The sequence below is a fragment of the Protomyctophum bolini genome (assembly GCF_963924005.1).
Source record: "Protomyctophum bolini genome assembly, chromosome: 7".
NCBI classification, from domain to species: Eukaryota; Metazoa; Chordata; class Actinopteri; order Myctophiformes; family Myctophidae; genus Protomyctophum; species Protomyctophum bolini.
The window spans coordinates 26805129-26827869 of record NC_137868.1 but is presented as its reverse complement, the minus strand read 5'-3'; the positions used below and the strand labels follow the sequence as shown (position 1 = coordinate 26827869).

General features: G+C 41.4%; 1 protein-coding gene across 3 annotated transcripts; it reads right to left on the bottom strand.

Annotated features, from left to right (window-relative positions):
- LOC308318198 (uncharacterized protein) lies at window positions 1–18796 on the bottom strand. Of its 3 annotated transcripts, none has more exons than XR_013964333.1 (4): window positions 18284–18795; window positions 15675–15905; window positions 266–2752; window positions 1–209 (listed from the first exon to the last, which is right to left on the bottom strand). XR_013964333.1 is itself a non-coding variant. In XM_080767641.1 (4 exons), exons 1-3 carry the CDS (start codon window positions 18509–18511, stop codon window positions 2597–2599), a joined length of 615 nt encoding a protein of 204 aa, XP_080623767.1. In that variant the 5' UTR covers window positions 18512–18796; the 3' UTR covers window positions 1–2386; window positions 2562–2596. The 3 variants fall into 3 exon arrangements, 2 of the variants coding, with proteins under 2 accessions (XP_080623767.1, XP_080623766.1); XM_080767641.1 differs by having other exon boundaries at window positions 1–2386; window positions 2562–2752; window positions 18284–18796; XM_080767640.1 differs by having other exon boundaries at window positions 1–2752.
- Window positions 18797–22741: the final 3945 nt, after the last annotated feature.

Below are 22741 nucleotides of genomic sequence, written 5' to 3'. Positions count from 1 at the left end.
TTTCTCAAATATATCTTTAACTTTATTTATCAAGCAATTTGGTTTACTGTATAATCTCATATTTGTATATCAAAGGAACAAACATGACACATTGAAAACAACACAGGCAGATGATAAACAGCTCACCGAAACTATAATCAATAGTTTGGCCCAGTTTGGTACCAGCTTTATAGCATTCAGAAGCCTGCTGTTTCTGTAGCGTGAGGCAGCTTTATGTAGAAATACACCCTGTGGACATGTTGCAGGGACTTACCCACAATCCAACCCTGATGTAGAAATACACCCTGTGGACATGTTGCAGGGACTTACCCACAATCCAACCCTGATGCTGAGCTATTGGGTCCCATTTTCTATACTCTTTCACTCGGCTGGGGATTGAACCCCGACCTCCCAATCTCAGGACGGACACTCGGCCACTGAGCTGGTGCATTAGCTACTCTGTAGAAAAGGACTACAACATGACCAAACTTTATAAAATGGTTCAACTAAGCAATATTACATACTAAAATAAACTCTCACAAGCATAATAGAATACAATGCACTGTGTAAATGTAACCAAGTTAACATATAGTTGAACCCTGATGCTGAACAGAAGTGATGCTAAACGAAAAGGTTACATATTATATGGAATAAAAGTGTGCATCAGCTGTAGTAATAAAATAATAGCATTTGATTATTCTCTCAAACTTAATTCTGTTGTCTCGTACAACGCTGTAATATCATTTAATTTTGTTAAAGTGCAGCACACTTTGGTATTTAAACCTTTAGGAATATAATATATTCAGCAACTCTAAATGCAGTCATGAAAAGTGTCTAATTTAAATTATAATACAATAGCAAGTAAAGCAAAAAGGGCTTAAATGACTTAAATAAAAAATTATATGAATTGGTCTTTGTGTGTGTGTGTGTGTGTGTGTGTGTGTGTGTGTGTGTGTGTGTGTGTACGTGTGTCAGTGCAGGCACACCTTAGCGCACAGCCGCGGACAGAAGAACCTGACACCCGGCTTTTTAGACAGCTGGTGGATGGAAAAGAAGCTCCACCCCCGCGGCTGACTGATGCGGAGGAGAGCGTTTCCAGGAATCTGTCCGTCGCGTCAGTCAGCCGCGGAAGTGGAGCTTCTTTTCCATCCACCAGCTGTCTAAAAAGCCGGAATGACGTCAGGCGTCAGCTTCTTCTGTCCGCGGCTGTGCACTAAGGTGTGTGCATACGTGTGTATAGTCTCCAGTGTAGACTAATGGGATCCTTAAAGGGAAACATCGCCTTTTTGCAAAACAATATATGTTAATGACATTTAGAAGATTTAGAACGTTTTCCTGGGGGTCTTTGTGTGTAATATGTGGTTTTAGATATTTTAGATTTGAGCAGTGAGCCCAGTGTCTCTGATGTCATGGATCTCACTTACTTCTGGACTACATGTTGTCTCAGCCTATATCTCAATGCCGCAGCGGTTGCGCAAAGACCCGCCCTGTAGCACTGTTTAATGCAATTTATTTGTGCGTGTTATAAGTATTTTGTGTTGAATTACTGATGACAAAGTAGTAAAAGTCAACAGTATGTATATCCATAAAATAAGCAAGCAGCACGCTAACAGAGAATACACTAGTTCTTTCTTTCAATCATTATATTATTTTCACAATTATATTATATTATATATTCTTCTTAAATGCACTAGTTTAAGCTAGTCACATGAAACTCTATACAGACATATGCATAGTTGCATACATCTGTCACGCAAATTATCAAAACATTAAAAAGTAGCCGGTGTATGTGTATCCGATTGTGGAAATATAATAATACTAATAATAATATAATAATAAAATGATTAATTCAACAAAAAATACTAACACGCACAAATACATTGCATTAAACAGTACTGCAGGGCAGGTCTTTGCGCTGCAGCATGGAGATATAGGCGTTGTCTCAGTAAGACAGCCCTCCCCCTATCCACAAGGAGCAGCAGTGCGCCAAAGCATTATGGGAATTATAGTCCAGGAAGTAAGTGATCCCAGTGTCCATGACATCAGACACTGCAGGCTCACTGCTAAAATCAAAAATATCTAAAACCACATATTACACACATAAAGACCCACAGGAAAGTGGTCTAAAACTTCTAAACGTCATTAACAACGTTTTTTAACAAAAAGGGTGAAGTGTCCCTTTAATAAACAATAAACCACTTTCCCTTTTTGGTGTCATTAGAGGCTATTTGTTTTATTTCCCCAAATAGTCAAAATTGCAAATCAACAAGGTCACAACCCATTGCAGCGTGAAAAAAAATAAAGTATACAAATACAATAGGGCTTAATTAGTTAATCAATTGGTGGATTCTTTCTTCAGATATCATTCTGACAATATGAAATTCTTACCATTCCCATATTCACATGGTAACATGTCATTAGTCCGAAGGTTCATTGGTCCGAAATTACTATCCCTATCTCTAACCCTAACCTAAACCTAACCGCAAGCACGGGAGCAAACCTAAACCTAACCGCAAGCACGGGAGCAGTGCATGTTCGGACAAACGGGACTTCGGATCTATGGGTAGTCTCCATTCACATGGCGTATGAAGCAAGAGCAAAATGGTTGCCATGTCAATTATATTTTGGTCAATCCAACGACAACGACCATGTAGATGATGGTCAGGATGAAGACAGTGATGCCGACTCCCAGCGACACATGGTTCAGCTTTCTGGCAGTCCTGCTGGTGCGCTCCGCCACTGACTGGTCTCCTGACTGGTTGGCTTCACGGGCCTGAGGGAGGGGGAGGGATGGATGGAGTCAAGGGCAGGTGAGAGTGGGGTGGGATAAGGCAGGGAGGAGAAACAAGAAGAGAAATGGATCAGGAAGGAAGGAAACAAGGAAGGAAAGAAATGAATGGGAAGGAGGTAGAGATGGGAAGGAGGTAGAGGGAGGAGAGGAACACAGAAGGGAAAGATAGAATAAGCATTTCTTTCGAATGTGATGCCGACCATGCAAGTTGTCCTCCCCAGCATGATAGCACTGTAAGCAACTACGGTACCACAATATAAAGTGCCCATCATGCCCATGAGCTTTGATTGGCTATACTGTACCTCTGAGATTGTGAGCCAAAGTAAGATTTGAAGCCATTCTTGTTCAGACAGATCGCTACAGTAAGCCCCGCCCGCCAACAGTGATTGGACAATTCTAGCTTAGCAACCGTTGCTACAGGTATGCATGATATGGTTTCCTCATCATTAGGTAGGTTAGTAGGTGTGCTATAAACCTCCAGGTACACAACAAAGCCAGGTACAGAATTGCAAGGGTTGTACAAGCAAACAAACAACAACGACGACGACAACTAGCTAGTTAGTCTGAACAACCAAAACCGCACAGCAACAGTGTTAACACCATGGACAGCTCTCGAACCTTTGGAGATATGGCGCTTTGAAAATCGGTACCGGTTCTAGGCCTTTTGAGGCCCTAGGCAACATATTATACAGAGGCCCCCCCCCCTCCTGCTTTGCCACGCCGGATAAAAATTGTAAATTTGCCATGAAAATGCTTCAATCTGGTGCACTTTGAGATCAAAATTAAGAAGCTAGGTGGGGGCCACATGTGGCCAGTAGCCCATGTAAGGGATACATGAAAAAAAAATCTTCTCCCTGTGACGAGGCCCCCTCAGTGGTTGAGGCCCTAGGCGACCGCCTAGTTCGCCTATGCCTAGAACCGGTCCTACCCCCCCATGAGACTTACAAATCCCAAATGTTTATAAACAAATCCCAAATGTTTGTAAACAAATCCCAAATGTTTATAAACAAATCACAAATGTTTATAAACAAATCACAAATGTTTATAAACAAATCACAAATGTTTATAAACAAATACCAAAATGTTTATAAACAAATACCAAAATGTTTATAAACAAATCACAAATCCCATGAGACTTGGTCCTACCCCCCCGACCATGAGACTTACTACAGGTCAACTGGAAGTGGTCCTACCCCCCCCCCATGAGACTTACAAATCCCAAATGTTTATAAACAAATCCCAAATGTTTGTAAACAAATCCCAAATGTTTATAAACAAATCCCAAAATGTTTATAAACAAAGCACAAATGTTTATAAACAAATCACAAATGTTTATAAACAAATCACAAATGTTTATAAACAAATACAAAAATGTTTATAAACAAATCCCAAATCCCATGAGACTTGGTCCTACCCCCCCCGACCCGACCATGAGACTTACTACAGGTCAACTGGAAGTGGTCCTACCCCCCCCATGAGACTTACAAATCCCAAATGTTTATAAACAAATCCCAAATGTTTGTAAACAAATCCCAAATGTTTATAAACAAATCCCAAAATGTTTATAAACAAATCACAAATGTTTATAAACAAATCACAAATGTTTATAAACAAATCACAAATGTTTATAAACAAATACCAAAATGTTTATAAACAAATCCCAAATCCCATGAGACTTGGTCCTACCCCCCCGACCATGAGACTTACTACAGGTCAACTGGTAGTGGTCCTAGTGCCGGTTCTAGGCCTTTTGAGGCCCTAGGCAACATATTATACAGAGGCCCCCCCCCCCTCCTGCTTTGCCACGCCGGATAAAAATTGTAAATTTGCCATGAAAATGCTTCAATCTGGTGCACTTTGAGATCAAAATTAAGAAGCTAGGTGGGGGCCACATGTGGCCAGTAGCCCATGTAAGGGATACATGAAAAAAAAAAATCTTCTCCCTGTGACGAGGCCCCCTCAGTGGTTGAGGCCCTAGGCGACTGCCTAGTTCGCCTATGCCTAGAACCGGCCCTATATGGAGGCTCAACGGAGCTGGATTTAAAAATCGCATCGCTAATGGGGACGGAGGAGGTCTATACTAGCCGGAGCAATGCTAGCATACTGTGAATAGGTCCCAATAGCCTAGCTACGTTTATAAGCGTAGTTGGCAATAAAATAATTAAAGTTAAAAAAAGAAAGTACTGTACCTTATGCATTAAGCGCACCGTGGCTGTGTTAAATAAAGTAGAGATGCCGCGATCGGATATCTGAGCAATATCAGCCGTATGGGAGTATTATTAGAAAACGAAAAGGCCACAACAGCCTAGTGCAAAACTTGCAATAAAGACGTTCCACGCGGTGGCAAACAGTCTGGTCAGTATAACAACAACAAGATCAACCTCATTAATCATCTTAAAAAACATCACCCACTGCTACATGAGGAATATTTAAAAGCTACATCAATTATAAACCGACAACACGATGGCTCCCTCACACAGCAGCATTGGTAAAAGCAATAACAGAGCACATTGCCCAGTTTATTGTGCTAGACGACCAGCCACTGTCAGTGGTGAATAATGTTGGGTTTAAAAGCACCTAGAGCCTTGCTACGTTATGCCGAGCTGGAGTACATAACTGAGACAGCCATCCCGCAGATTCATAAAGACCTGCAAGGCTTTCTGGCTGCATATGGGGAGAGTGCAGAAGTGACTAGTTTCACTACAGACACCAATGAGTTCACTTTAACTTACGCATTCAATAAAATACAAAACTAAATTAGACCCTATGTGTAAGGTCGGGTCACGACAGGGTAGCCTGCCGTTACTAGCCCTTGTGGGCTGGTGAAAAGGGTTTGTTTTGACTCCGCTGTTGCCAGATTCTGTAAGTGAAACAGGCGTCTATGAACAGAAGCTCAAAAGAAGCGACCAGTTTCACCACTTAAGCCCTATTACATCAGCTATTTTCAAAATAGCTTTTTTTTTTTAATTGCTTGAAAGCAAGCCCAAATGAGCAACTACACTTCAGAAATAAGCCTAAATGGCCTGGGTCGGCCTAGCGGTCCAGGCAACTAGGCTGGTCATCCAGCCTGACAGCGTGTTGCAGGTTCGAATCCCGACGACCTTTGCTGCGTGTCTTTCCCCCCATGTCTCTCCCCATTTTCTGTCAACTGTCATCCATCAATTAAAGGCAAAAAACCCTTGGAAAAAATCTTGAAAAAAGAAATAAGCCCAAACAAAAGCAACCCACAACTATCAATATTTACAAGCAACTTTACAGGAAAACAAGCCCAAATAACCAGGGGGAAAACCAAACCTTTTTTAGGAAACCTGCATTTGTCATAACATACAAAGTTGTCCACCAGAAATAATATCTATGACCCCATAGGATCACAACCTATATGGACAACTTTTTAAATGTTGTTGCGAAAGTCCAATTAGGCCGCCCCCAATATTAGCCCCTATAGTTATAATGGGGGGTGAATAGGGATTTTTTTTTAAACTGCAGAGAGATATTTCCACAAAACTTCTTAGGTTGATCAATGATATGAATACGAACATTTTTTGTATTGCAAGTTTCCATGAATCCAATATGGCCGCCACAATATGGCCGCCACATTATTAGCATCAATAATTGGGTAAATATTATTGGGTGTGTCTGGACCCTTATTGTGCATATTTACACAGCAAACAATAAGACCGTAGCACACTCACACGGCAGAATTAGACTCTGACCAATGAGTCTGGTCAGAGTCATGTAACCAGGGATGCAGAGATGGTAGTCAAGGTCATGGCAGCATTGGAGACTAACCCATTTACAGTGACCACATCATCCTTGATCAACATATCAACCAGACAGTGTGCTGATTCCGCAGTCATGGGCGACCTGATTGGTGTGAAAGAACTGGGTCTGAATTAGGCCCCTCCCACTAACTTCGGACGACGATTATGGCTGAACGATATGCACTACCAAAATTCTGCCTGTGGTGTCTTAATCGTATAGGTCCAGAGATCATGTGTACCGAATCTTTTGAGATTTGGACAAAATCTGTAGGAGGAGGAGCAAAAAGTGTGTTTTGGAGAAAATTCTAAATGGCGGAAAATCTATCCTGACGGAAATGGGCGTGACCTGTATGCGTCATGACCCAAGGAATCCAGGGGAAATTAATTTAGTTTTTACGACCTACGGTTCAAGAGTTATAAGCCAAAACGTACAGTGGGCTGTTATAGCGCCACCATGAGGCCGACCGATATAATTATAAGTCAATTCATTTTTGTAATTATTATGAACCTCCCTTCCAAGCTTTGTAACTATAGCATAAGACCATAAGACCATAGCCCAATACTTGAATGTGAGATTTGGCATTTTCCCATTCCTGTCAATGGGAAAAACTAATGCACGAATAAATTAATATCAATTAAACTATACAACATTTCTCTTAGCAATGAGCAAGCACACCGTCAAAACTGTGGGAGGAGTAGCGAATCAAAAAAAGGTTACTCTAGAAGAATAATAAAGTGTTGGTCTCCAACTCAACGGTTAAGGATTAATCTGTGATGTCATGACATACTTTTGATTTGCGTTTACTTTTTTCTATTCACAGAATGAGAGGTCTGCTCTGCCGGAAACATCGCGAAAAAAAGTTATGGCCATTTGTGTATAGCCCACCATAGACAACCAATAGGCTATAAGGCAAAATTTCATCATACTTCAACACGTGTCATGTTAAAACTAGGGGGTTTTCATGATTCCGAATCCATTCCAAGCATTAGTTGTGCACGAAAAACACTCCTTGGCCTAAAAACAGCGATAGCCGTCATCACAAATGTGATGATTTAAGCACATGTCGTATATTGGCGCCCAGACATAGGCATTATACAGTAGGCACATATATATATAGATATATATATATATATAGATAAATAGAGTTGGGGACACAATCTGGGGTAGATATGTGGAGAGACCCAGTAATCTGACTGCCTCCAACTAAAACACCTGGAGGAACTCAAATTGGGCATGCAGAGGGATCATTTCACAAACCAAGCCACCCTTCCCCCTCAGAGGTAGAACAGAAGTTAGTAGCCTACTATGTTAAGATGGTTTCCGTTCTCAAGTCATAAATACATAGAGAAAACACCTGTATTTACATCCACAAACACAATGTTATATGCTATGTCATGTATTTCACATTGAGAGATGAGTTGTTTAGATGTAGACATAGCCCATGTTTAAAGTGAGCCTATTCTTAAGATATGGTATGAGCATTGAGTGATACTAAGGGGAGAGCTAAGGAATACTCTGTCCAGGCCTGGGTCATACAGGTCAGGGAGCCAGGAGAGCTCAGGACAAAGGCCTGGTCGATCAGTAACATCTGGGTGATATTAGGGTTTGAGACACACACACACACACACACACACACACACACACACACACACACACACACACACACGGGATTTAGTACATGTATGTAGACACTATCAGTATAAGTGCCTCGTGATGAATGGACTTCACTTATAAGGAATCATCTACCTTGTACAGTATGTCACGATTTGGCTGATCTTGAATAAACTATATATATTGGAAAGGAAGAGATGCGCCTGGACTTCACTGTGTTCTTATACAACCTCCTTGGTATATTCTCCACCATTAATATACTACACACATTTGGGCAAGTGGATATGGCCGGGGTTATTGCGTGGGTAAAATGGGCTCCCTCCAGGCCTCCACCTCTCAATCTCCCTCTCTCCTGTCTCCTCCCCTTCTCACTCTCCCTTCCTCTGGGCATAGACAACAGATAATCCAAAAACATATATTATAGACATAGTAATAGTATGTTCACCTGGGCTCTCTCTTTCACAGGGTTCAACCGAACATTTGCTCATGAGTGGTACTACAGTATTTACTTTTTCTTTTCTTTTCAAAATCTTTTTATTATCTTATCTTGGCTTGGCTTATCGGACCAACACCACACACCCACACAACAGTATGGGTGTGTGGTGTTGGTCCGATAAGCCGCTGGAAATGAGCACAGAGTCAGGAGGTAAAATGCAGCCACACGGTGGTTTATTCCCAAAAAGAAGGTTACAGCATGGGAAATGGCATGACACACGCAGCAAACAAATAGATCAGTGAGAGGGCATGGTGGAGCTGCACACCAAAATGCCCTAACACTGAGTGGGTGTGTGCTTCCTGGCAGCGTTTTATAGGCAGCTGAAACAATCAGTGCAGACTACCATATTACCGGTCAAACATGCAACACTTCTGAACCCCACATAACCCACATCACATGAGCCTATAAATCTATATCACTACACCGGTAAGTAAATATCAATTATGCCCACTATTGCAAGATAAACCATCATTATTATCATTAGCAGCTCCAATGCATAACTCAAACACCCCAGTCCAGACAAATATATGGTGCTCTGGTAGCCTGGGGACTCTTTTGCCCGAACACACTGGAACTTACAGAAGCAGTAAGTATTCAATTACCCATAACACATGCAGTCTCATATTACATAATGTACTTATTTCCCTGACACCTATTGCATTCTTAACTGTATTGCACTTGCCCATCATGACCAATTCCCTGTTTCCCCAGGTGATACTGTCCAATGCTGAGTGGTCATCCTGCCAGATAGGAAACTCCTCCCATGTTCATAATACTTTCAATAAACCAGTTCAACTCATGACTTTTCAACTTTACAACTGACTAAAGTACATATGCTGTGCAAATATAAATACTTCAAACACTGGTACAATATGTGTGCAAAATAAGCACAAATATAAGTAACGGAGGACTTCGTTACAGGGTGTCAAGTCACAGATTCATAGAAAAATTAAAAATAAAAGATCAGATTTTAGTATCAGTGACTGAGGTAAACAAACGTACTGTAACTATGAATCACAGAGATCGTGGGCAGACATAATGAAAAGACTATGTTATTGTGCAAAACATGCCCCTTCAAGACAAAATAAAAACATTTTTTCCCCTTCAAGTCCCAATGTAGTAGGCCTACAGGCAATTTCCAATTCCCCAGCCTCTCTACAAGTACTCCATCTCTGCTAACCCCCACAATCAGTCATTGGGAGGGTGAAGAAAGCCTCAGGTCTCCTCCGATACCCGGGCCGTCAAGCCAACATCTTCTTAATCTTTCCACCCGACAGTGAAAGGTCTCACTAGGGGGGGGGGGGCGTAACACGCTATCCCCCCACCTCCTCCCTCCCCTGAACAGGCGCCCTGACCACTTGTGGGGATCATCAATGCAGCGACAAAGATGAGCCCTCCCCATTCAGCTTCCCACCCGTGAACACGGCCAATTGTGTTCCAGTATTTACTTTTTAAATACAATATTTCATTCAGGATCCCATCTCCTGGTTTGAGAAACTAGAAATTGAATAACGGTGCTCTGTGACTTTAACTACAAACTAGCCTGTGGTTTTAATCTAATCAGCCCTCCACCCCCACAAACATGGCTCTCCTATTAAAACAAGCTTGAGCTTGTTTTTCTGCACCATAGCTGGCGTGAGAAGGCGCTGTCTGCCATTGTAAACCCCGTGCTGATTGCCAGCAGCTGTCCTCGTTCCTGTACGGTCCTTTCCTGCTCCAAAAATCAGGCCTTGCTTCAAGTCCTACTACAGAGCTGCACCCTACTCTAAAACATCATGTTCACCAATAATTATTCAAAACTGCTTCTGCTATTTAATATTTGTCTAAAATATATCTAAAATCCTAACACATTGCCCCTCTGAGAGCAGACTTTGTGATCTCACTGGTCCCAATTGCCTGCTTGATGATCTTTGTAGAAAAAAGTTTAAAGACATCCTTCCTCTTCTCAATGGTCGTCCTCTTCTCAATGGTCGAAGTCCAAAGCCGTTTTGTTTCTGTTCCCCTTAGCAATAATGTAAATACTTTAGTTTCTTCTTTTTGTCTTTTTCTTGTTCTGCCCACTCTTTTTCCCCTTCTGAAATGTACACTCTGAAGCGATATTTCCCTGTTGCCCCTGTTAAGTGTTGACTTGATGCCATATGTAATCCATCTGAAGAAAGCAAGGATTATACAGAGACATTGGAGATGGAGCCACTTGGAGGGGGGATGGGGGGAGGGAGGGAAGAGGTGTGAAAAGGAAAATATCCTGGGAATTGCACTTGTGTCCTATGTATACATAGAAATGCCGTCTATACTGTACTGCTTTTTCCAAAAAAAATAAATATATATATATATATATATATATATAAAATCATATCCATAATTTTGTAAAGAAATCAGTGTAATACCTCTAAACTTTAGAAAAATTTAGACAGTAGGATTTTAGTCTAAAGTCCTACTGACTAAGTTTTTCAATAAAAAAAAGGTTATACATATAATCTTTGAATGGAATTTTCACATTAAACATTCCACATAAATTTGTTGTTGCTATTGAACCTAATTTTATTTACTAGCGTCGGGGGTAAAATAAATGATGCACCCACAAATAAATGTATTTCAGTCAGACAACTCACAAATGGATTTAACCAATATTTATTATAGAATGAGAATACTGTGTGCATATAATATTTTATCTTGGCGTTCGGCTCTGCTACATTTTTCTCCCTCTTTCTCCCTCGTTAAACATTAAGAGCAGGGAGATAGATATACAATAAAACCCCCCATGGGGAACATAAATAACAGAGCCCACCAGTGGTGCTGGGGTGGTGGTGGGAGCAAACATCACATAACCACCAGGAACCATAAGCAGAAGTTAGGCAAGTTATGCAGACTAGTAGTAGTTTCCATACCACAGAAACGGTTAAGCAAAGTTATCAGTGGAAATTCACACAGGAAATGCCCTATATGTTTTAGTGTCTAGCGAGAGAAATATTGACCTCAGACATAGTTTCACCTCCGTATCTTACCATGTAGGCCTACTGGTATACTGAACTGCTAGAAGATCAATAGCTCAGCAATTCTCAACCTGTGGGCCAGGGGCGGATGTGCTAAAGAAAGTGTGTGTGTGGCTGTTCATCTGTATGCTTTCTGTGCCTGCATGCGACTCCACTTACACTTGCCTGCATATCTGTAAGTTAGTTCTCTGACACCCTCTCCACTCTATTCCATAAGTTCAGCTTTGAGATGGACAGCAGTGGCAATGGCAGTAGGATGTGGGGGAATTCCATTTCATGAAATGTTATCACAAAGCTTTGCAAAGATACCACATACCACAGAAACGGTTAAGCAAAGTTATCAGTGGAAATTCACACATGAAATGCCCTATATGTTTCATAGCCTAGCGCTAGAAATATCGAACTCAGACGTGTAAAGGAGCAACTTGGACACTCGGGCATGAAGGTAGCATGAGTTCAAGTCTGTTGCTCTCCCCTTGTCCCCCATATATGGGGACATACAAAATCGTGGGATAAAAAATATATATATAAAATATATATATATATATATTGACCTCAGACATAGTTTCACCTCCGTATCTTACCAAATATACTGTAACTGAACTGCTAGAAGATCAATAGCTCAGCAATTCTCAACCTGTGGGCCAGGGGCGGATGTGGTAAAGAAAGTGTGTGTGTGTGTGTGTGTGTGTGTGTGTGTGTGTGTGTGTGCGCGCCTGTTCACCTGTATACTTTCTGTGCCTGCATGTCTGTAAGTTAGTTCTCTGACACCCTCTCCACTCTATTCCATAAGTTCAGCTTTCAGATGTTTTATTGGCCAACTAGGACAGCAGTGGCAATGGCTTTAGGATGTGGGGGAATTCCATTTCATGAAATGTTACCTACATGTGCTGTGGTTAACATAGGTCCAGCAGACCTATATACGGTAGTGCTGTTTGTATACTTGGAACACATGTATGCACACGGATGCACGTACACAGTGTGTGACTGTCTTTATGTATCCTGGGGTCATGTGCACGTGTCTGTTGTCGTTTATATAAGCTAAATGGGCGTAAACAGCTTATTTCAGACATGGCTGCCTCTTGAAAGTGGTCTTTGTACGATTATTTTTTTAAAGCTGCAGTAGCTGTTTAATAGCCCGAATCTAGGCTATAGTTTCTGTGAGTCTTGTATCATCTTGGGGCCTCATCCACGTAAAAGGTTGCACAAAATTTGCTAAAGGGACACTGCAACTGACCTTTGCAGGTACATTTTTACATAAATTAACGACTTCAACCAGGCCACTGCTCGGAGTCGGTACTTGCCTACTTGGTTCTCTGTTTTTTTCCTCTAGTCTACACATATCGCTTCGCTGAAAATAGACAGACAATCTACAGGCTCTTAAGCAACGCAACTCATTGTGAGCTTGTATAGCTGCTAGTGCTATCTTTGGCGAACATTCCTAGGGTGTTAAGGGTTAAAGTGCTTTAAAGAATGCTTTTACTGTGCATGGTTTGAGTGGCGTTGTGAAGCTTAATTTCCACACACACTGTTGTGAATGTGTGTATATGATATCACACAGATTAGAGCTCATGCTCATGCTTGCATTTTTGCAGAATGAGATTACCATAATATGTGAGAAGTGGTCAACTAATCATTTTAGTACTACAGTATAGATAACCGCAAGACTTTATAGTGCTTGTTTGTTTATTATTTTATACCGACTATAAATCAGGCAATTGGCAAGAGATCCAAGTATAAATTCAGCTTGTGTGTGTGTGTGTGTGTGTGTGTGTGTGTGTGTGTGTGTGTGTGTGTGTGTGTGTGCGCACACACACACACACACACACACACACACACGCACACACAACATGCCTTGCATTCTGATGGAAATCCTAAACAAAACACAACTGTGTTTCGGTTGGTTTCTCCTCTCTCTCTCGTGTCTCCTTCTCTCCTTTCGTTCGCGTGAGTCATTCTCTCTCCCTTGCCTAGCTCAGTCCCTCATGAGGCCTGACCTTTTCTCTCTTTCTTCCCTATATTTTCATCTCTCCACACATCACAATGACAACAATGCTCTGCATTGTCCCTTAACCAGAGGCGTTTTTCTTTTCTTTTTTTCATCCAGTGCCAAATCCTGGGCACTACTCTCCCTCTGCCAACCTGGGGAGAGCCCCGAACTGAGCTCATGCTTCCTTCAATGCATGAGGAGTGAGCAGACCGCTTCTTATCACCTGACAGGGGGGAGTTTCCCCGGTAGGACGTAGCACGTGAAAGGAACACATTATTCCAACCAGTTCCTTTCCCCTCCATCAGGTGCCCCAGCTGACCAGGGGGAGGCAGTTTAGAAACCAGGATTATTGCATGTTTTTGTGAGGGTACCTACCCTAGGAGACACGGGGAGAGCATGCAAAATCCACACTCTTGTTTTTATGAATTGCTAAACGGAATATCAATGTAGAAGCTCCACTCATCAAGCTTTGGTAGGGTGTTAACAAGAACAGCTGCTCTCCTCTTTCATGCGACTTATTTTTGTTTAAAATGTCAATATGGGGACATGAGCAGGATGTGCCAAGGCCAATATATCACAACCTCATCTTTGTTTCCATGTTGAACAAAATGTTCGAAGAGATCTACAACACGTTGCCCTGTGAGTTTGTAGAACACATTTTATATAACAGATTATCTTAATTTTTGTTGGTATTTTTAAGTTATTTGTCTTATATCTATTATATCTGGCCTCATATCTATCCAGTTCAATCGCAGTTATTTGTATGACAATAATCGGCAACTAAAATGTCCTGATCCATACACGACACGTAACAGAATAACAATGTGGACTAACTGCCAGCTTTCCATTCAGTCCTTTCTCTATAAAACTGTAGGGCCTTTTAATAAGAGCAGCTCTCTCTCCAGTCTGCTGTGCTCACTTACTGTTGCACCACCCAACTGTCTCACCACCCAACTACTTCTTTCTTCTTGATCCGTCTGTCTTTCTTTCTCTTCACCCCGTCACATTTCTCTTTTGTCTCCCTCCTGCCATCATTCCCTTTCCCGCCTCAATTTGAGTCACAGCCTTATGATTCTTCTACTTCACTTCCATGTCTCAATTATGTGCTTCCCCCCCCACCACCACCACACACACACAAACACATGTGCGCACGCACAATGCTAATTCAATTTCCCAGAAAAGGTCACACAAAGCATTTGAGAGAAACGAAACCTTGACAGTTAGAAAACCAACCACATTCTCACAATGTCACAATGTCACAATGTCACAATGTCACAATGTCACAATGTCACAATGTCACAATGTCACAACCACATTCTCACAATGTTCACAAGAAAGTAAACTTTCTATTCACAAATGGAATCTTGAGCTGATATACTGTAGACACATTAATTCATGATATTAAAACAATATTTAACTCCAGGCCTCTCGTTTGAGGAGCAGCTTTACTATTGTTCTATGTCCCAAATTGTCAGATTCTACTTCATACACACTAACACGTACAAATCCTAAATTGAAAGCATATGTGGGAGTAATCCGGTAACAATGTTGCCATGCAGATCTACTCTGACACTGTCGCTGTCTGAAACTATTTAAAAGTTGGTATTATGTATTTTAATGTACATTTTATAAGGTAGACATTAACTAAACTTTCTGTGATCTAATTGAAATGCAATGCCTACTTTCTTTGCTTAACGCTCTGAAGTACTCTTTTTGGGGTCAGGGAATCAAATAATAATATGTTCTATTGGCCATGAAGAGAGACACAGACACATACGTTGTCTCCTTGTATGTACGCCGGTACATGTTGCCGTTCTCTGTTCTTATTGTTATTTATATTTTTACAATTACTACTACCGGTAATTACTATTATTTATGCTACTACTACAATGTCTGGGGATCTAGCTTAACCAAAAAACATAGTCAGTATAGAGCAGGCCCACCCTGCTTAAACATGACTAGCAGGGTAAGCAGAAGAGCAACAGAAGACAGATACCTGTATGGGTGTCAGGGGCATGGGCATGGGCAAGTGAACGTGTAACATTAACTCACCGAGATGGAGTAGATGAGGGCAGCGATGCCGAGAGGCAGGCAGCAGCACAGCATGGTGAAGATGGAGTATCCCAGGTAGTCATTGACTGGGTGAGCCAGCGGGGGTCGGCGCACATAGACAGTGGGCTGTAAGGTAACCGTGGCACCTGGTTGGGGTGGGTACTGCTGTCCTGGCATTGCAGGGTATGGTTGGCCTGGCGCACCTCCATACTGTGGTGGATTTCCATAGCCCTGTGTACCAAAGACCAGAAATGTTTTAATCAAGTTTTAATTAAGTTGTGTGGGTGGATCTGTCAAAAGTCTACATTCAATTAAATTCACATGGGGAAATAATTCATGTTTGTGAATGTAGTTGCATGGTAATGGTGTGATTTGTAGTGTAGTCATCAACAAAAGTTCGGAAACTTAACTTTGGTCCATTATTTCTCCACTTAATACCAATTTGGTATTGAATTTTATATAATTTTAATCGTTGATTAACCTTTGATTGACCTTTACAATGAGGTATAGCTTGTAAGGATCGGGCATTCATGGAGTGAGAAACACAGCTAAATGTGTGGAATTTGCCAAAATGGCAAGTGGTTGGTATTACTATTAAGTTTACACCTAGTGTTAGGGAACTCAGTAGTGTCTGGAAGAGCCATACGCAGTCACAACAGCTTGGTATGGTATGGGGCAGTATCTCTCTCACAGGCAAGACAGAACGTGTCATCATTGAAGGCAATCTCAAATACAATGCAGTGAGATATCTGGAGATTCTGGAGCCAATGGCGATCCCATATTTACAGATTCTGGGAGTCCCAGTCCCAGACTGGGACCTAACGTCATCCTCCAGGATGACAACGCTCGCGCCCCCACAGAGGCAGGATCATCACAGAGTACCTCCAAAATGTTTGAGTGGAGAGGATGGAATGGCCTGCCGTGAGTCCAGACCTCAACCCAATTTAATTTGTGGGATCAGCTTTGGCTGAACGTGCTAGAGCTGTACGTGCTAGAGTGACCAACAGAACAACGTTGGATGATGTTATGAAACCCTTGTGTTTAGGGATGAGTCTGTAATATAAAGATAGTTTACCAGATTGTTGAGCATAAAGGTGCAAATAATTGGAGTGAAAAAAGTGCAAAGTGTTCTCTTTACTTTTCAAAATGGTAGTTTAGGATATTTACATATGTACAGTCACAAACAGTAGGTGTGCACAAGCACACATGAAACAGTTAAGCCACTACCAGGGACACAGGTGTTGCCAAAATAAATAACAAAAGCAGCTAGGTGAAACAAAAGACATAGAACATCATATTTTGAGATGGGGGTCAGAGGCCAAATACATATAATTCTTGGGGTCCTTGACATGAGTCTAGTTTGAGCAGGATCTTCCAGGCACTACCGAGTTCCCTAACACTGAGTGTAAAATTAATAAAGTGTAAAAATATATGTGTTGTTTTTTTTCCACTTTTTTTTCACAATCCACTAAGAGCAACTCAAAGGGTGAATACCAACCACTTGCCATTTTGGCACATTTCTTGGAGGCACTACCCACACGTTTAGCTGTGTTGCTCATTCCACAAACGTCCGATCCTTACAAGCTATACCTCGTTGTAAAGGTGACTAATCAACGATTAAAATGATATAAAATACAATGTTTCCGAACTTTGCTGATACATGTGGAGAAACTGGATATGACAAGTTTTCCATTTTGTTAAGTGAGAGAATACATTTAGATTTTAGTAATTTAGTATTTTTAGTAACAAAAACAACTACTAGATAAACCCTGTCAAATTCTTAATATTTAGTTTATATTACGCAGTGCTTTCGATTCAATTGCCACACGAGAATACAAAAATAAATTTCACAATACAGATTACATTAGAGAAGTCACATGTTTCACTGTTTGGCTATTTGTCTTGATGTAGTAGACCAAGGCACTTAGGCCTATATGATGGTTTTTCGTTCAGTAGCCTACTTTAAAAGACAACATTCCATTCCATTAAGTGTGGCAGATTCAATCATCATGGCTGGCATATAGGAACTTCAACTGCATGGTTTTTAAGCCTTCAGGGTTGCTTATAGCTTAGACTATTTTACAGCATATAGGTTATCATTGAGATTAGATAGTAGAGTAGCCTATGTCATGATATTAGCCATGGTTCACATGACGCTCAGCGGCTCAACAGTCATGTTTCAGGGCTGATGTCAGACATAGGCTATGTGTGTAGTGAAAACTGAAGTCTTGGTGTGTGCGACCCACTACCGTTATTTTTGATATACGGGTAGCGCACCTACAGTCAGAGCGCGGTGGTCACATGAAGAGTAATATGTGTGCAGTGTAAACTGAGTGCCACGTTGTGTGTGTGCGGGGTTGGAGACTATTTGTAAAATATAAATTTCAAATAAAGTTGTACTAAGTCAACTGTGATTAAGAAGAACAAGAAAGAGGACCAGGTTTTTTAATGTCCAGTTAAGAATAGGACACAACTTAACAGTGCTGGACCCACAAACCTTTTTTGGAGCCAATTTGGCTACTATAAGTTAATCTTTTGTTACAGAATAAAACATAAATAGCCTATAAGCAATGTCATTGTTGCCTGTGGCGTGACTGCATGGACTATACCTGCTGTTGTGGTGGGTAACCTTGTCCGGGTTGAGTGTACCCCTGTCCGGGCTGAGGGTACCCCTGCAGTCCGGGCTGGGGGTACCCCTGTCCGGGCTGAGGGTACCCAACGGCGGGTACGTCTTGGTAGGGTGGAGGGGCTGGGTTGGTCAAGGCAGCTTTCTCGTCGTGATTCCATCCTGCGGGTGGAGCAGTCGCCGCCTTTCTGTCGTATCCGTCGGGATCCATTGAGTTTGATTAAAAAAAACAATCCTCTGTTTACTTTGTTTCCCAATTCCCAGCAAATGTAAACGTACACTTCGCGTAGGCTACTCAGCTAAATGCAAATTATGCGTTGGGGCTGAAGTGTTGGAAATAATTCCCCGCTCTCTCAACTCAATAAAACATGTAAACTTGTGACGTGGTAGCCTATATGAACTTTAAGTGGAACTGTGGAATAACTTTACTGAAAAGTTTGGTGCTTGATAATTGGCGTCTCCTCTTTCTCTCCCCCACTCTCATCGTTATTAATATTAACCTATCAGAGGCAGGGAAATGGAGAGGAGGCTTAGCGTTAGAGAGGAGGGGAGAGGTTTGGGGTAGGTACCGTGGTCCCACTGGTCCGTGGGTAGCACGGACTGGCTGTAATATTTATAGTCACTGCCCACCAAATACTCTATGCTGCCCACTCGTTAAGTTCTTCGACGGCCAGCCAGCTTCCAGTCAACCAAGTTAATCAACGAAGTCCACACCCACAACACCAGGGAGTGCAACAAAATGAACAAACCATGTAGCCTACATGGTTTGTTCATTTTGTACATGATGTAGGGCCTATACATTGTAGGCCTACAACACAGATTCAGCACAAACAAGGGACTACATTATTTTCGCTCCTATAAAGATGTGGAACTACCAACAGTCATTAATCTTGACATGTGAATCCCTTGACTCCTTCAAAACCGCTCTCAACGGACGGCTGCAATTCGAAACTGGCCCCCGTAAAATCGGAATACCCCCCCCCCCCCTTTCCCTCACTGTATAGGCTATGTTTCTTTTCATTTTTACCTCCTTTATGATGAATTCCTGTTCTGTTCTGTTCTTTGGCTATATAGAAGTGTCTATTTGTATGTCTCAGTCTAAATGTTTTGATTCTTGAATTGAACAAGGTAAGTGTAATGCTTTATTGGGTCGTCCACTCACAGTTAACAGTCTTTGTATTGATTTGTGCTTGAAATGTAGGCTACTGTAATTCTGCAAACGGTTAATAAATATTTAAATCAATCAATCATTAAATCAAACAAACAACGGGCCACAATTTAATATTCTCTGACTGCCTAATCTTCCTCGGGTGGGAAAATAGCGCCATCTCCTGTTGATGTTTGAAATGTGTCATCATAGCTATTTCTATTTGGAACGTCTCAGTTGCCAACCTACATCAAACTCAGGCTGTAATTGTAAATTTGTAATATTATAGTCTACTTGCCAGCCCATAGAGCGGCAGAGCCCCATTGTGAACCCAGGCATGTTGTCACAGTTGAGTACACCAAAGTTTTGTGTTAGAAATGTTGAGTATGGGTCCCCAGCATCATGTATAGGCCTACTGCCGGATGCTAACTTCAACTTGCATTTATGTTGAGCAATTTTCATAATTGGCATAATATTACCATTAACAACCTATAGAAGGCAACAAAGAAAACAACAACATCATGCTTTATGTAGCATGTGACGTGTCAAACTAGGGGGTTTTCATGATGCTGAATCCAAAAAACACTCATTGGGCCAAATGTGCTGACATCACCACAGTGATGTCAAGTTAACGCCATGGACGTTTTTAGCCCAAGGAATGTTTTTTGTGCAAAACTATGTGCAAAACTTATTATGTAGGTCATAGCACTCTTCTATAGTGTATGTGCATGGCCGGGCCATGGCCCGGGGTTTGATTTATAATATGCTTATTTCACTCAGAACATTAAAAGATTCACATCAACCTACTTAACAGATTCTAAATACAAATGTGACAATAAAAATGGGACAGCAACAAGGATTTCCCCCAAGATTACAATAGTTTATTAAGAGCAATTAGTCCAAAATAACACTTTATCGTACGAAATAATTAAAAAGTCATAAAACAGAGAAGAGGAGAAGCTAAAATGTATATCAAATATTCAAGCTACAGAAGACCTACAGTGAGTAAAGGGGAAGCATGCAAGGAGGATGGGGTGCACAATACCAGAGTGTAATGAGTTTGGGAACAGACGGCATGACACAAATGACATATGGGCTGTATTTTGCGTGTCTTAAGTACCAGGTCTTATTCCCTAACTTGAGTAAACTAAAGACCTGGAGGCGTGATCAATGCTCTTTGGCCACTCAGAATAGCCAAATGGGATTGATCACGCCTCCAGGTCTTTAGTTTACTCAAGTTAGGGAATAAGACCTGGTACTTAAGACACGCAAAATACAGCCCTATAGTGTCATATAACTATGCAGTGAAAGTGAACTTGGAAAGACCCTTTCTGGCCAACCACAAATCATTTGACTAGAACTTTCCAGCAAACAGCGAACTGAGAACAAGAAATAAAGAACTGAAATCTCAGCCATATGTATTTGTATACCATACATGGAACTGGATAGAGCTCCGTCATCATTATTCTATTGTAATTATTTGTTTCATCACCAAGAACTGAGTCGAGGTGGACAGGTGGGAAACTTGGTATATAGGCTTTTGTATTGGCCTAAAATATTGTCTATATACATATATTCATGAATCCACTTGCTGACCGGCTGTTAGTATTGGGCAATTTTCTTATATGGGTTTCTTGTGACCCTATATATCATTAACATCCTATGGCTGCAGGCAAAAATGTAAAACTTCCCTTTTGCTTTAAGTAGTATGTGACATATCAAACTAGGGCGTTTTCATGATTCTGAATCCATTCCAAGCATTAGTTTTGCACAAAATACACTCCTTGGGCTAAAAACAGCCATAGCCACTTGCCCAAAATGTACTGACCTCATCACATTTGTGCTGACCTCATCACATTTGTCATGATGTCTATGGCCTGCCATAGGATGTTAATGAAGAAATTGACCAATACTAACAGCCAGTCAGCAAGTGGATTCATGAATGTATGTATATATAGACAATATTCTAGGCCAATAAAAAAAGACCAAATTTCCCACTTTAAACAAGAGGCCTGTCGGCTGCCGGACGCGAGGAGGGGATCTTCTGCGGATTCCGTCGTTCTTCCGGGTTCTTGGAAACGCCCCCAGCCACTGCGTTTTACTGAGGTTAGGTTTAGGTATAGTTTTACTGAGGTTAAGGTTAGGGTTAGGGTTAGGTATAGTTTTACTGAGGTTAAGGTTAGGGTTAGGTATAGTTTTACTGAGGTTAAGGTTAGGGTTATAGGTAGCCCTGAAAACATGACTCTCGTATTCATACGAGAGTCATGCAGTAACTGCACCCTGTTTTTTGCGATCGCTACATTTACACGACTTCCGTATATATAAACATTCGGATTACAAATATAAAGTACTCACTTTTTATCCCACGGGTGTTAGTTAGTTGCTGCTCCAGCGATTAGATTTGCTGCATCCCGCGTTGTTTAATAAAAAGCATTTTTATCCGAGCTGTTATTTTGCCATTGGCTTTCAACTACGCGCCCCTATCGGTCGGGAGGAGGGTGGCACTCGGTGTGTTCGATATAGGTACGCTGACCGCCCTGCCAATAGAGACTAATAGGCGAGTGCGCTCCCGGTGTGCAACTGTGGATTTCCCAAACGAACCCCGTTTGAAAAAAGTAGCCGGGGCGCTCGGATAAAAATGCTTTTTATTAAACAACGCGGGATGCAGCAGTGCTAATTTTGGGCGCAGCAACTAACAAACACCCGTGGGATAAAAAGTGAGTACTTTATATTTGCAATCCGAATGTTTATATATACGGATTTCGTGTAAATGTAGCGATCGCAAAATACAGGGTGCAGTTACTGCATGACTGTCATGATAATCATCATGGCAGTCATGTTTTCAGGGCTAGGTTATAGGTATAGTTTTACTGAGGTTATGGTTAGGGTTAGGTTTAGGTGTAGGCTGTCAATCACAGCGACTGGCCAGTCACTCTGTACTCAACCCGAGGAAGGAACCATGCTCGCCTGCCTGACTATATGAATAGTGGAGAAGAAAGAACTTGGAAAGACGTTTGCGGACAAACCACAGACATTCCCAGCAGACTATAACTGAGAAAAGGAAATAAACTAAGGAACTGACATTTCAACCATTTTGCCACTTATCAAGTCAGGTGCAATCATCAGTAATACAGTATATTAATCATAAATAATGTTTTTATTGTTGTTTGATGTGCATTACACTTTTTTCCCATAATTATAGCCTACATACATCCATGTCCTTATTTTCGCAATTTGGTTTTGTTTAGGTTTATTTTGTGGTTTTGTGCAAACCAGCTCATTGATTCAGTAGCA

What these genes read in the sequence shown, in the direction of transcription:
- LOC308318198 (XM_080767641.1), bottom strand. Translation starts at nt 18,511, where the DNA reads ATGGATCCCGACGGATACGACAGAAAGGCGGCGACTGCTCCACCCGCA. An exon ending in GTTACCCACCACAACAGCAG is followed by an intron (nt 15,906 to 18,283) that starts GTATAGTCCATG and finishes TTTGGTACACAG; the next exon opens with GGCTATGGAAATCCACCACA. An exon ending in CCCTCATCTACTCCATCTCG is followed by an intron (nt 2,753 to 15,674) that starts GTGAGTTAATGT and finishes CCCCTCCCTCAG; the next exon opens with GCCCGTGAAGCCAACCAGTC.